General features: G+C 38.6%; 1 protein-coding gene across 4 annotated transcripts in view; it reads right to left on the bottom strand.

Moving 5' to 3' along the window:
* The window catches only part of ankrd27 (ankyrin repeat domain 27 (VPS9 domain)), a 93,281-nt gene that overhangs the window by 30,238 nt on the left and 48,942 nt on the right, over positions 1 to 14,101 (bottom strand). For 3 of the 4 annotated variants that reach the window (XM_060837663.1, XM_060837664.1, XM_060837667.1), the window contains 7 exons: positions 9,589 to 9,671; positions 9,256 to 9,371; positions 8,754 to 8,846; positions 5,947 to 6,144; positions 4,455 to 4,514; positions 4,099 to 4,218; positions 2,799 to 2,843 (listed from right to left, as the gene is read on the bottom strand). In XM_060837663.1, the coding sequence (XP_060693646.1) occupies positions 2,799 to 2,843; positions 4,099 to 4,218; positions 4,455 to 4,514; positions 5,947 to 6,144; positions 8,754 to 8,846; positions 9,256 to 9,371; positions 9,589 to 9,671 (715 nt within the window). The remainder of the gene's footprint in view (positions 1 to 2,798; positions 2,844 to 4,098; positions 4,219 to 4,454; positions 4,515 to 5,946; positions 6,145 to 8,753; positions 8,847 to 9,255; positions 9,372 to 9,588; positions 9,672 to 14,101) is intronic. The other variant, XM_060837666.1, reaches the window with a different exon arrangement.

The raw sequence follows: 14,101 nt of genomic DNA, 5'->3' as shown, positions 1-14,101 counted from the left end.
CAGCAAGAACTTTCAAGAGCTGATTAGGGCAGATGTTCACAGGTAAAGGGACATCTGGAAAATGGAAAGCCTTCAAAAATGAGAAAACGAGAGTCCAAAGTATATCCTTGTTAGGATGATAGGAAAGGTTGATAGGTGTAGGGAATGCTGGCTGACTAGAGAAATTGAGGTTTTGGTTAAGAAAAAGAAAGAAATATATGTCAGGTATAGACAAGATAGATGGAGTGAATCCTGCCTGGCCTGCTGTGCTTTGACCAGCAACACATTTGCAACTGTGATCTCCAGCATCTGCAGACCTCATTTTTTACTCTGAATCCTTAGAAAGTATACTTCTACTGCCTTTAAACTTTAAGAGGGAAATCGGGAGGGCAAAAAGAGAGCATGAGATAGCTTTGGCAAATAGAATTAAAGGAGAGTCCAAAGAGATTTTACAAATACATTCAGGACAAAAGGGTAACTAAGGAGAAAACAGGGTCGTTCAAAGATCAACAAGGCGGCCTTTGTGCAAAGCCCCAGGAGATGGGGAAGATACTAAAATAGTACTTTGCAACAGTGTTAACTGTGTAAAAGGATATGGAAGAATAGAATGTAGGGAAATAGATGGTGACATCTTGAAAAATGTACGTATTACAGAGGAGGGATTGCTGGATGCCTCGAAACACATGGAATAAATCCCCAGGACCTGATCAGGTGCATCTTGGAACTCTGTGGGAAGCTAGAGAAGTGACTGCTAGGCCCCTTACTGAAATATTTGTTTCATTGATAGTCACAGTTGAGGTGCCAGAAGACTGCAGGTTGGCTAACGTGGTACCACTGTTTAAGAAAGGTATTAAGGACAGGCCAGAGAATTATAGGCCAATGAGCCTGACGTTGGTGGTGGGCAAGTTGTTGGAGGGAATCCTGAGGGACAGGATGCACATGTATTTGGAAAGGCAAGGACTGATTAGGGATAGTCAACATGGCTTTGTGCATGGGAAACCACGTCTCACAAACTTGATTGAGTTTTTTTGAAGAAGTAACAAAGAGAATTGATGAGGGCAGAGCGGTGGACGTGATCTATATGGACTTCAGCAAGGCATTTGACAATGTTCCCCATGGGAGACTGGTTGGCAAGGTTAGATCACATGGAACACAGGGAGAACTAGCCATTTGGACACAGAACTGTCTCAAAAAGGTAGAAGACAGAGGGTAGTTGTTTTTCAGACTGGAGGCCTGTGACCAGTGGAGTGTCACAAGGATTAGCGCTGGGTCCAATACTTTGTCTTTTATGTGTAGGATTTAGATGGGAGCAGTTGGTAAGCTTACAGATGACACCAAAATTGGAGGTGTAGTGGACAGCGAAGATGGTTGACCTCAGATTACAAGAGGATCTTGATCAGATGGGCCAATGGGCTAAAAAGTCGCAGATGGAGTACAATTTATATAAATGCAAGGTGCTGCATTTTTGGAAAGCAAATCTTAGCAGGACTTATACACTTAATGGCAAGGTCCTAGGGAGTGTTGCTGAAAAAAAAAAGACCTCGGAATGCAGGTTCATAGCTCCTTGAAAGTAGAATCACAGGTAGATAGATTAGTGAAAGCGGCGATATGTATGCTCTCCTTTATTGGTCAGAGTAGGGAGGACAAGATTTGGGAGATCATGTTGCGGCTGTACAGAACATTGGTTTGGCCACCTTTGGAATATTGCGTGCAATTCTAGTCTCCTTCCAATCGAAAGAATGTTGTGAAACTTGAAGGGGCTCAGAAAGGATTTAAGGAGGTTGCCAGGGTTGAAGGATTTGCACTATAGGGAGAGGTTGAATAAGCTGGGGCTGTTTTCCCTGGAGCGTCAGTGGTTGAGGTGTAACCTTATTGAAGTTTATAAAATCATGAGGGGCATGGATAGGATAAATAGACAAAGTCTTTTCCCTAGTGTGGGGGGAGTCCAGAACTAGAGGGCATAGATTTAGGGCGAGAGGAGAAAGATATAAAAGAGACCAAAGGGGCAACTGTTTCACTCAGAGGATGGTACATGTATGGAATGAGCTGCCAGAGGAAGTGGTGGAAGCTAGTACATTGCAACAGTTAAAAGGCATCCGGATGGGTATATGAATGGGAAGGGTTTGGAAGGATATGGGTCATGTGCTGGCAGGTGGGACTAGATTGGGTTGGGATATCTGTTCTACATGGGCAAGTTGGACCATGTTTGTGTTGTACACCTCTATAACTATGTGCTTGCACAACAACACATCAACCATATGCCAGTGCCGTTCATTATCACAATTAACAAGACAGTTCCTCTAAAATACCCAGAGTATCGTATTCTGATTGAAATGTTTTGAAAACGTCCACTTCTTTATAATCCTAAAAACATTGCTTCAGATCTTGAGAATTAGAATGCAAACCAAATAAAAATAAAGTAAAACACTTCAAGTCTGTCTTCCTGTATATTATTTGAGCTGTACGTTAAAGCTTTACGGTGTAAAATCAAAATCTATTTCAAAACAGTATAAAATTTTAAAAATCAGATAGGTCTTCAAATATTTTCCAAATTATATTTTACATCAGTTCCTTAAGAGTACAGAGGATGATGTTTGTATCCAATCAAAAATAGTTTACCTTGTACATATGAATGCAAGGTCTATTCATAAAATGAAAAACAAATTAAAAGCATATATAAAATCACAAAACCTATGATTCAAGAGTCAGTATTTACTTGGCAATTTGCCAAGATTAAAGGCCATTAAAAATCAAAGAAACCACATATCTATCCCTTCAAGTAATTGAAAAAAGGTCCAGTTTTGACTGACTGTACTTACCATTTCTACATCTCCATCAGCGACAGCACGCAATAATTTTTCCACCTGCAATAAAATTGCAACAGCTAAGCTCCTTTTAAGCGGAATAGAAGCGAAAGGATTATCTGCTTAACTGCAATGCTTTGTAGCACTTCTATGCTCGAATCAGCAGGAATTACAAAGATGTTGAAATTAGAGTCAAGATTTTTAAAAAATCCACTTTGTAGCTGTGTGCAGGCTTGACATGACAGCGTTGCTTTCAGATACCTTATTAGCAAAGTTTTTGTGTGACAATATAAATAAAACAAAGATTAACCCTTGAAATATTTGTGTTTGTATTATCTGCTCTAAGTTCTCATTTCCAGCAGAAATCTGAAAATAAAAGCTTTTCAGTAATTTACTTGTGAGTTAAATAATTTTACATTTATTATCAGTCTTATCATTAAAACATTCACTTATTCTTATAAATGCCATTACTAGACATTGTTGATAAGTTAATAGCTCATTACAAACTCATCCAGGGCTATTAGGGATGAGCAGTAGACACTCCTTGAGTCAGTGACATCCATATTCTATGTATTAATTTTTTAAAGTTCTAAACAGTAAGATTATTCTGAGTCTGCACCTGCTCCACCTTTAATGTGATACCTGGAAGCAACCAGCTTTGTGGCTAGAGAAAACAAGATAATAAAGCATGCTGTAAAAATTTACATCACTGATCTGCCTCTTTGGTTAAGAAATTGAATTTATAGGTAAAATTAATTTTAAAAGTTGTAATGGCTCCAGTACAGAGCTTAGATACTCATTAATCTACCCAATGCAATGTAGGTAACGTACTGTATATTTATAACTATAAAATGGCATTTTTAAAAGCTTTAAATTTTGTACAAATTATGCAGAAGTCAAATGCAAGGAAGACAAGAAATGACAAAGAATTTTGATTTTAGCAGTAAAACAAACTTAGAAAGTCAAAAAAGTTAAAAATGTGGCAAAACCACTGGCTGAAAAATATTTTTCAGTTGAGGCATCAAGTTGGTAGATCACGGATGATACGTATGCCAATTTAAATGTTATTCTGCAGTATACAAACTGATTACATGTTGGAGCAGTGAAATATTTTTTTTATCTAGCAGTGTGGAACATTCCCACATCAAATTGGGATCTTTGCAAATATGTAGAAAAAAATCGAATTAACATGGTTAGTTGCTGCTAAAACAAATCAGTGCAATTTGTTTAGTCAATCTTTAGATTTAGAGGTGGAAGATATAAGAATGTGTGGAGAAATGATCTACAATAAAAGGTAAGATAAAACATCTTTCACCTCTTTGTATTTGACTTTATCTTCTTCAGGCTTCGTTTCAACTGATGCAGAGGAGACCGTTGACAGAAATGATTTCTGACTACCAGCATCAGTGGAAGGCTGAGTGGATCTACCATTCGACTACAGAAAACAATGGTTAAGTTAGGACAAGTTAAATCAATACTCGTAAATGACTAAAAGTTTAATACTAAAATCTGAAGGCTTTGAGAAAAAAAAAGGAACACACAACATGATATTGAAAGACAACAAAATATGTAAGTGCATTTAACATTCTAACAAAATACCTGTATACTCAACTGTTTTTACATTTAAAGAAAAGCAGCACATGAGACAGATAACTTCACATTAGTAGTTACCTCTGGCATGCTCTGTCGCCGGTCATGGTCAAAATAGGTAATTTCCAGCAAATCTAATATCTAAGAGCAGAGACCAATATTTTTCTTTAACAAAGTTTCATTATCAACTGACAATATTATTTCATTCAGTCTGCAGATACAAATGAAAATTTCTTTAAACTTTTACTGCACAAATCAAAAGGTTAACATGAATCAGCAACACAACATATTGTGATGTTCCTCCTAACCATTCACCTTGTTTTCACTCTTCCTAATTTTGACAATTTTCATTTTTGAATTTCTGGACTTCTCTTAACTCGCGCTTGTAATCTCGCCTAAACTGCGACATCACTTGGTCAAATGAGCTTTCTTGCGAAATTGCCCCCATAAAAACCGAAAGAACTGCAGATGTTACAAATTAGAAACAAAAACAGAAAAGTTGTTGGAAAAGCTCAGCAGGTCTGGCAGCATCTGTGAAGAGAAATCAGAGTAAACGTTTCAGGTCTGGTGACTGTTCTGAGGATGCTGCAGAAATACTGAGCTTTTCCAGCAACTTCTGTTCAAGTTGCTACCATATCTTCTACTTTTAGTAAAGATAACAAAGACATTTAATGAAATTACTTCTGACTGGCTTTCTTTTAGCACAAGATTATGATTGTGAAGACTTAGATTGCGAACTGCAAAGAGCACAAAGTTTTGATCCTTTTCTCTCCAGAAGGTAGTTACTACCTAGGACGCAGTACTATTTAATATTAAAAGGGTCAACTTAAAGATTTGACAAACAAATAATGACCATTATATTATCTCATTTTATGAAGAGACTTTACTCAATGATAACTAAAGATAAAATTAAAATTATTTTGCTGCTTTGTGAAGAGAATTCACATACAGCTTTAGAGAGAGTGTTTTTTTTTTATTTACACATTTGGCAGTTATTTCTGTAAATAGCCCTCAACTAATAAACTGCTGAGAGATAATCTGGTGCCTAATAAAAAATTGAAGCATTTAAGTTACTTTAAAAAATGTGGTTCTCAAATGCTTACATGGGCAATACACAAACTGTTCCATCCCTTCCTTCATTTTGGGAAGAAAGATGAAATTAATGGCAAAAGATGAAATTAACAGCAAAACAGAAATGTCAATGTCAATGTCAATATGTATTGTTAAACATCAATACATAGATCAATCTGAAATACAATTTGATTACAGGATTATTTCCTTTCCAGCAGCAAAGCTTTGTGATTATGGAACTTCAGAAGTGCTGATTGAATTAGAAGGCACAAGTATGCAATTTTACCACATGATAACTAATATTATTGTGAATGTGTGGATAGTTACGTACAGCAACCTATTTTTCAAGTTTGAATCCTAAGTAAAATTCAGCTTCTTTCTATTCATTATCTACAGCAATGCCTGCTTCTTTTTCTAAATGTTTAACATAAACAGTGTGATCTTACAATATGTATCGTTAAACATCAACACATAGATCAATATGAAGTTTAGCCTATATCACCTTAGAATTGAGTGCACATTGCAAAGGTGTTTCTTTCATTTTGTTCGGAATTTCATTACTAGCACCATTCTCCAGCAACACCTGAATGATGCCATCATAACCCCATCGTGCAGCAATGTGGAGAGGCGTATCACCTTTGTCATTTGTCATGTTTAATTTGCAGGTATTTAAATGGTAATACACCAGTGCTTTGACACACTACAAAAGAACAAAAATAAACAAACAATTTAGTTTCATGGAAAGAGCAAACAGTGTATATTTACGTCTTCAATTCTAACTCTTATTCTATGTGAATATTTTTGGAAGGTCACCTCCAAAGGAAATTTTAAAGAAGTCTGTAATAATTACAAGGAGCAGGAGAATCGACGTTTCGGGCATGAGCCCTTCTTCTGCTCCTTGGATGCTGCCTGACCTGCTGCACTTTTCCAGCAACACATTTTCAGCTCTGATCTCCAGCATCTGCAGTCCTCACTTTCTCCTGTAATAATTACAGTAAACTTTCCAGAGTTTCAATTATGTTCCCTTACCATTAGTAGGCTATATTGATAAATTCATCATTACATTATAGGTTACGAACTTGTTATTGATTAGCACATCCTGAAAAACAGCTGCGAGGAGTCTTTAAGAAATCAAAATTTAGTTAAGAGATAACACTATGCTGAAGAGGCTAAATATTTTCAAATTTCAGGTGTTAGCTCTTCAAAGTGAAACAAGTGAAAGTAAATCCTTCACTTGACCAACATGAAAAAGATGATTTGACCATATATTCATTAGCTGATTGTGGGAGCTTGCTGTGTACAATCCTACTGACATATTTCTTACATTACAACAATGGCTAAACTTCACATATATTTAATAGATTGTAAAATGGCTTGGCTTGGAATATCCTTCCATATAATTGCAAGTCACTTATCTTCTTTATTTGTGAGTAAACCTTTTGACTAATGGCAAAAAAATACATCAACAAAAGTATCCTGAAGAAGGGTTTTTGCCCGAAACAACGATTTTCCTGCATCTCAGATGCTGCCTGACCTGTGCTTTTCCAGCACCACTCTAATCTTTGCCATCTGCAGTACCCACTTTCACCTAAAAGATACACTGCTCAAATAGTTTGTAAAAGCAATTTGAAATACTGTGTCCTGTTCTATGTTATTGTAACTCGGAAAAGGTTCGTATGTGTGCTGAAGATTTGGGGGGGGGGGGGGGCGGGGGGAATGTTGGGATGAGAGTAGCAATGATAGGTGGAGATGGAACCGACAGAGACAGAGACAGACATTTGGGCAGATAAGAGAATGAGTAATGGTCAGCTTCAGAGAATGAATGGCTGCTAATAGGGACTACTGGTAGCTGACAATGGGTTGTTTGTGGCAGCAGCCCATGTGATGACAAGTTCTGGGGTATTGGAGAAGGACATGGGAAACAGTGCTCAGGCTGAACTCAGTAAGGAGTCCTGAAGGCTGCACAGTCCCCAAGCGGAAAATGAGATGCTGTTCTGCCAGCTAATGCATACATAACAACCTTTTCCTAGCTGCAATCATTTCTGAAGGTCAGTCAGTGGACCCGACACATTGACATTGCTTTCTCTGCATAAATGTTGCCAGACCTAATGCATTTTTCCAGCAATTTCTGTTATTATTCAACTATTAGACTGGATAGTCATTAGCAGCTCTGGATCCCTGTGCTGTTACATATGTATCTAAGACCCAATAAACCAACAGCATCATGGCTTAGGAAACCAGCAAGGGGACATATTTAGTTTGCTGAATTTGATTTTCGTTACTGTGCTCTTGTCCACCATTCACTCTGGCCATCCTAGACCCACACATTAAAATACCATGGAAAGCACAAGCTGGCAAATTTTCATTTTCCTGGAAATATGCATTGGATTCTCTGATCTCTGCCAACAGAATAGAAAGGAGATGCCAATAGAGGACTAAATGCTATCAGCTATAATTCCTGCTGTTGATCAGTCGCCAAACTTAGATCTGGGATAATTCAAATAGAACTCAGCCAGTGGCACCAGTTGCTGGACCAAAGAGACAAGAGGACAGAATGGGAGATACAGGGGCTAGCCTGATGCTGATGTGACGCAAATTGAGGTGACACTTTTTAAACATACCACAATCAACAATGTAGTAGAAATTTACACAAGACACTCAGAAGGTCAAATCACATCCTAAGCCAATGCCATTTCTATAAAGCCCTCCAAGCCTATCATTTCCCACCCAAACAAATTTCCTTTGCTCCTCCATTGGTAGTTGTACCTTTAGAGTACGGGCCCAACATCTCTGAATTTCCTCCTCGTACCAGCTTACTCTGCTCCTCTAAGAGCTTCTGGCTTAGTGTCCATTACTTTACTACACCTATGTGAAATGCATTGAGACTAAAGGAAAAGAAATGGTGTTCATTTACGTACCACCTTTCAGAGTCTTAAGATGTCTAAAAGCACTTTAGAAGTGATGTCACTGGTGCAATGTAGGATGCTTTGCTATATTAAGAGTATTAGATAAATCCAAGCTTGCTATTATCGATATTGTTAAGCATTTAGCTACAGAGAGCTCATTGCAAGGTCAAAAACTAGATGAGTTACAGAAGCAAACATGGAACATCTTGGCGCGTCCGTTAAAAGGAAGATCAGTGGGAACACAATATGGACAGACTAAGATGAGGCTACATTATGGAATACTGTGGGTGTGGCAGTATAATAAAAGCAAATGGTCAAGTTATATTCCTGGAATAAGATTTATAGCACCTTCCTAATAAAAAAGCTACATATTGTACAGAATTCAACTTGTATGAAAACTTACATCTTCATGACCATGCATGCAAGCCAAATGAAGTGGAGTATTGCCATTATTATCTTGTGCTTCAGTGCTAGCCTTGTAATCCAGAAGAAGCAACTAAATATTTAAAAGAAAGGTATCAAAATCTGTCTGCAACTTAAAGTGATTCAGTAAAACTAGCATGTGAGACATCAAAAATACTTTTAAGTTACATGTAAAATGAGACATTATTTGAGCAGAAATAATCTGCAGTTAATTCCTTTCTTCTGTCAGCAGGTAATGGACACTGACTCAAACACTGCAGTACTGCTTATTATCCTGAGCAAACTGGTGGAAACATGGCACTTTGCCTCATATCTACTATATTACATAATTACCAAAATAGTTGTTTCAGAGACAATTAGTTTTCTGGTCAAACACTTAAAAAATGCTCCAGTAACTGGGAAGTGTTCTCTTTGACTATAATCTTTTATTTTAAGTCAATCAGCTTTCAGGAATACTTTGAAACTTGACTTGATTTACTTACAGTCACATTTTGATACCCTTTCTGACAGCATAGGTGAAGTGGGGTGGACCCATGATAGTCTGTAGCATTAACTGCACTTCCTTTTTCAACCAATAGGTCAATTAATGCTGCTTGGCCTGGAGGATAAAATACTAGTGTCAACTATTCATTTTTAAAAAACATTTTATCAGAACTATTCTAAAAGCACCAAATTAACAAACTGCCCTTTGTGCAGTTCTCTACATATTTTAATTTATGCATTAAAGTGAGAGAATAATTCTAAACCTTATGATTTAAAAAGACTCAAGATACTTAAATGTAGAAACCTGATCAATGCACAAATGCAATGCTCACCACAGAAAGCAGCTACGTGCAATGGTGTATAACCCCGGTCGTCTCTAGAGCACGGTGTGACAATAGATGGGTCATTCAATCGTCTACAACATAAAAAAAGTCACCAGACACTGGAATGAATTATACAAACACATACAGGTATTTTAAAATAACCAAATCAGCTAACTAGCTGACACAGGAAAAACACACAAATTTGCTCATGTAATAATGACATCTCTCAGAAGGTTGCATACACATAAGCAAAATTGCAGGTTGGACATATTCCACAGACTTTAAATACCTTTGGCATTATCTGTACATAGTCACCTTGAAAAAGGTTGCAGACTGGATTATACATCAGTTTCAGCTCTGTTAAAACAGCTAGTTCCTGCACCCTCTCAAATTCTAGCTGGAGCATACTGAGATAAATTACTGAGTGCTTTGCAGGAGAATTAAATATTACTGCTAAAGCAACTTTAAATTCATTTTTGCAGCTTTCTTGTCAAGCATTTTTGTTAAGAGTAGTACAATTCTTTGAATATTAAAGATTTACCTTTTTAACTATTAGTCCTGTTCTGCTTTTTGTTGACAATCCAAGACTGTCCATTTCACCCGCCTTCCTTTATTTTATTTTAGTCTATTTAAACATGTCCCCTTCCCCTTGCTTAACCCAATCATGCCAGCTTTCCTTTTCTCCCCATCTTTAATCCAATTCATCACTGTTCCTCTGCTTTCCTACCCTCCTTCCAGATTCAAGCCTCCCTTGTAAAAGTTCACAGCAATACTTGGTATCATTCTCAGGAGAACATATGAACATACATGTTGCTGCCTCAAGAGCAGAACAGCCTTTACTACACCCAAGCGCATTCAGGAGGATACAATGACAAGTTCAAGTTGGCACCTATTCATAGAACGCAGAACAATACAGCACAGAACAGGCCCTTTGCCCACGGTGTTGTGCCGAACATTTGTCCTAGCTTAAGCACCTATCCAATTACCGCTTAAAGGTCACCAATGATTCTGCCTCTGCCACTTCCACAGGCAGCGCATTCCATGCTCCCACCACTCTCTGGGTAAAGAACCTACCCCTGACATCCCCCCTATACCTTCCACCCTCGGAAACTAGGAACCATACAATATGGTGAATAGCCTTATGTTCAGCTCAAAATAGCGAGAAATCAAAAGTTCCTACCTATGCAGAAGAGTCCTAACTGGTTCAGTCAGTGATTTTTCATGCTTTTTACAGCCCAATAAGACAAATGAACAACAAAATAACTTATAATCACATGGAAATCATAGGGACCAAAAGTTCTATACAGGTTCCTATTGAACATGTTATGGTGACAGAGGAACCCCAAAATATTCACCCAAAAGCACAACAGGACAACAGGTCAGACAGCAGTTACAAAAGTTGGAATGCCCGACCAACTTAATTGTAATTTCGTACAAGTTATCTCAGACAGTGAATATGATGGTAGAAAAGACTACAATCTCAGAGATTTTTGGGTCTTCCCCTTTCAACGAATTTAAGGGTTAAAAGCTAGTTCAATCAGGTCTGAGTGTGTTAAAGGAAGGAGGTGTGCTAGGAGAAGCAATGACATTGTAACAATGTCCGAGGGCTTGTAAATCAACAATGTCCTAGCAAAGAACCTGAAATCAACTTAGCAACTATCAATGTGCCATTATCTTCTCTTGTCAAAGAACGCAGAGGTGGCCTTTCATGGTTTTTTTGAGTACATTTCCCATTTCCAACGTGTGTGTATGTGAGGTGTATTATTATTTCCTTTCACATTTAACAATTAAAAAGCTCTTCTGTTAACTCAGAGAAACCTGGTTATATTGGCTCTTTTAAAAGCAAATCAATTTGGTTCAAGGAGGAAGATATTCACAAGGAAGAGGACGCTTTGTGGATTAACCTTTTGTGAACATCCAAGGGTCACATAAATAAAGAAGGGAACCTGACAACTTGGGGTATTCTATTTACTTTAGTTCATGGCTGGACTACAGACTGCACTGGCTTGACCAGCATTGATTGCCCAATCTAATTTCCTTTGGGAAGGTGGTGGTGCACTGTCTTCTTGAACCGCTGCAGTTCATTTGGCTGAAGTACATTCAGTGTGGTTATGGAGGGAGCTACAGAATTTGACCTTGTGACACTGAAGGAATGAGGATATATATCCAGTCAGGATAGTGAATGGCTTGGAATGAATTTGCAGGTGATGGCACCCCCATTTAACTGCTGCCCTCAGCTTTTGAGAGGATAGTGGGGTCAAAGGATCAACTGTGAATTTCTGCAGTGCATCTTGTAGATGGTACACACTGATACCACCTCATCTTGGTAGTGGAGAAAGAAACATTGGAGGATGTGCTGTCAATCAAATGGGTTATATTTGTCCTGGATGGTGTCAAGGTTCCAAACATCAATGAAGCTGCAACCATCTAGGCAGGTAGAAAGTATAGAAGCATATGTATCAAGAGCAGGAGTAGGCCATTTAGTCCCTCCAGCCTTCTCTGCTATTCCATAAGGTCATGGCTGATTTGACTAACCTCAAATCCACATTCCTACCTACCCCACAACCGTCTTACCCACGGCTCAACAAGAATTTACCTACATCTGCCTCAAAAACATTTGAGGACTCTGCTTCCATCACCTTTCCATGAAAACAGCTCCAAATACTCAGGACTTTGAAGAATTGTACTTATTCTATATTTTAAAATGGCAACTCCTCATTTTAAAACAGTGACACCCTAGTTCTAGATTCTGCCATTACATTAAACATCCCTTCCACGTATGTCCTGTTAAAACCCTGTAAGATTTTATATACCTCATTCTAATCATCTCTAAATTTGTCTAATCTGACCTTTTGCCATGTAGACGGTAGACAGACAGAGTCATGAGTGGAGTTACTCACTGCACGATTCTTAGCCTCTGACTTGATCACATGGCCACAATTTTTAAATAGCTAGCCCAGTTCATTTTCTAGTCAATGATAAGTCCTCAGGGTATAAGTAGTGGAAGATTTAGTGATGGTAATGCCACTGAATGTCAAAGGAGAATAGTTAGATTCAGTCTGTGGGAGATGTCTGGCATGAATGTTTTTTGCCAATTGCCAGGCCAAGCCTGGATACTGTCCAGATCTTCTGCATTTGAACATGCACTGATGCTGAATGTTCACAATCATTGGCGAACATCCCACCTCTGACCTTGTGATGGAGGGAAGGTCATTGATGAAGCAGCTGAAGGTGGTTTGCCAGAGGACACTACAGGAGGAATTCCTGCAGAAATGCCTTCAAGCTGAATAACTGCAGTCAATGCTAAGGATTCAAAGGACAACTCCTTTTCCGACTCCATACTACTATGTTGCCATCTCTGACAGCTCTCTCAGACCAACAGAACAAAATATAATGGTGTTTGAGACACTCCGTAAGATGTGATTCCATGACTATAGCTGCACTACGTTGTTACTTGATTAATCCGTTACATAGCTCTCCCAAATTTGGCACTAGCCCCCAGACATTACTGAGAAGGAATTGGCTGTTGCACGTGGTCCACTTGACTTCTTTTCTTTCTTATACTGTAAAGAATTGGGAAATCTTGTCTACAGTCTGGTTTTAATGATGTCCATTGGTAAATAAATCTCCACTAACTTATGTTCAACAGTACAGTCATGGCTAGATTCAAAACTGGTGCTTTCTCCTTTCTTGCATGTGCTGAAATCCTGACCACAACAAGGAATTTGAATTTGATCTTTACAGCCTCAATCCCCACAGGAGTACTACCAGATGATTGGAGAGATGAGAATGTTGTTCCTCTGTTCAAGAAAGGGACAGGGAAATTACAGAGAATTACAGACCAGTCAGTCAGAGTCAGATGTACAGCATTGAAAACAGACCCTTCGGTCCAACCAGATATCCCAACCCAATCTAGTCCCACCTGCCAGCACCCAGCCCATATTCCTGCAAACCCTTCCTATTCATATACCCATCCAAATGCCTCTTAAATGTTGCAATTATACCAACCTCCACCACATCCTCTGGCAGCTCATTCCATACATGTACCACCCTCCGCATGAAAATGTTGCCTCCTGGGTTTCTTTTATATTTATCTTTCCCCTCACCCTAAACCTATGCCCTCTAGTTCTAGACTCCCCGACCCCAGGGAAAAAGACTTTGCCTATTTATCCTATCCAAGCCCCTCAATTTTGTAAACCTCTCTAAGGTCACCCCTCAGCCTCCAATGCTCCAGGAAAACAACCCCAGCCTGTTCAGCTTCTCCCTGTAGCTCAGGTCCTCCAACCCTGGCAACATCCTTGTAAATCTGTGGTATGCAACGTACTGGAAAGAATTTTAAGAGATTGTTTTTGCAAATAGTCACAAATCCTCAGTTTGATTAAAAATAGTCAGCATGGCTTTGAGAGGGGCAGGTCATACCTCAAGCCTTATTGAGTTCTATGAGGATGTATTCAGACAAGTTGACTAAGGTCGAGCAGTGGATGTGGTGCATAGATTTCAATAAGGCATTTGATAAGGTTCC

The sequence above is a fragment of the Hemiscyllium ocellatum genome, chromosome 17 (genome assembly GCF_020745735.1).
Source record: "Hemiscyllium ocellatum isolate sHemOce1 chromosome 17, sHemOce1.pat.X.cur, whole genome shotgun sequence".
Classification (NCBI taxonomy): Eukaryota; Metazoa; Chordata; class Chondrichthyes; order Orectolobiformes; family Hemiscylliidae; genus Hemiscyllium; species Hemiscyllium ocellatum.
The sequence above is the reverse complement of the archived record's forward strand: the minus strand, read 5'-3'. Positions and strand labels throughout refer to the sequence as shown.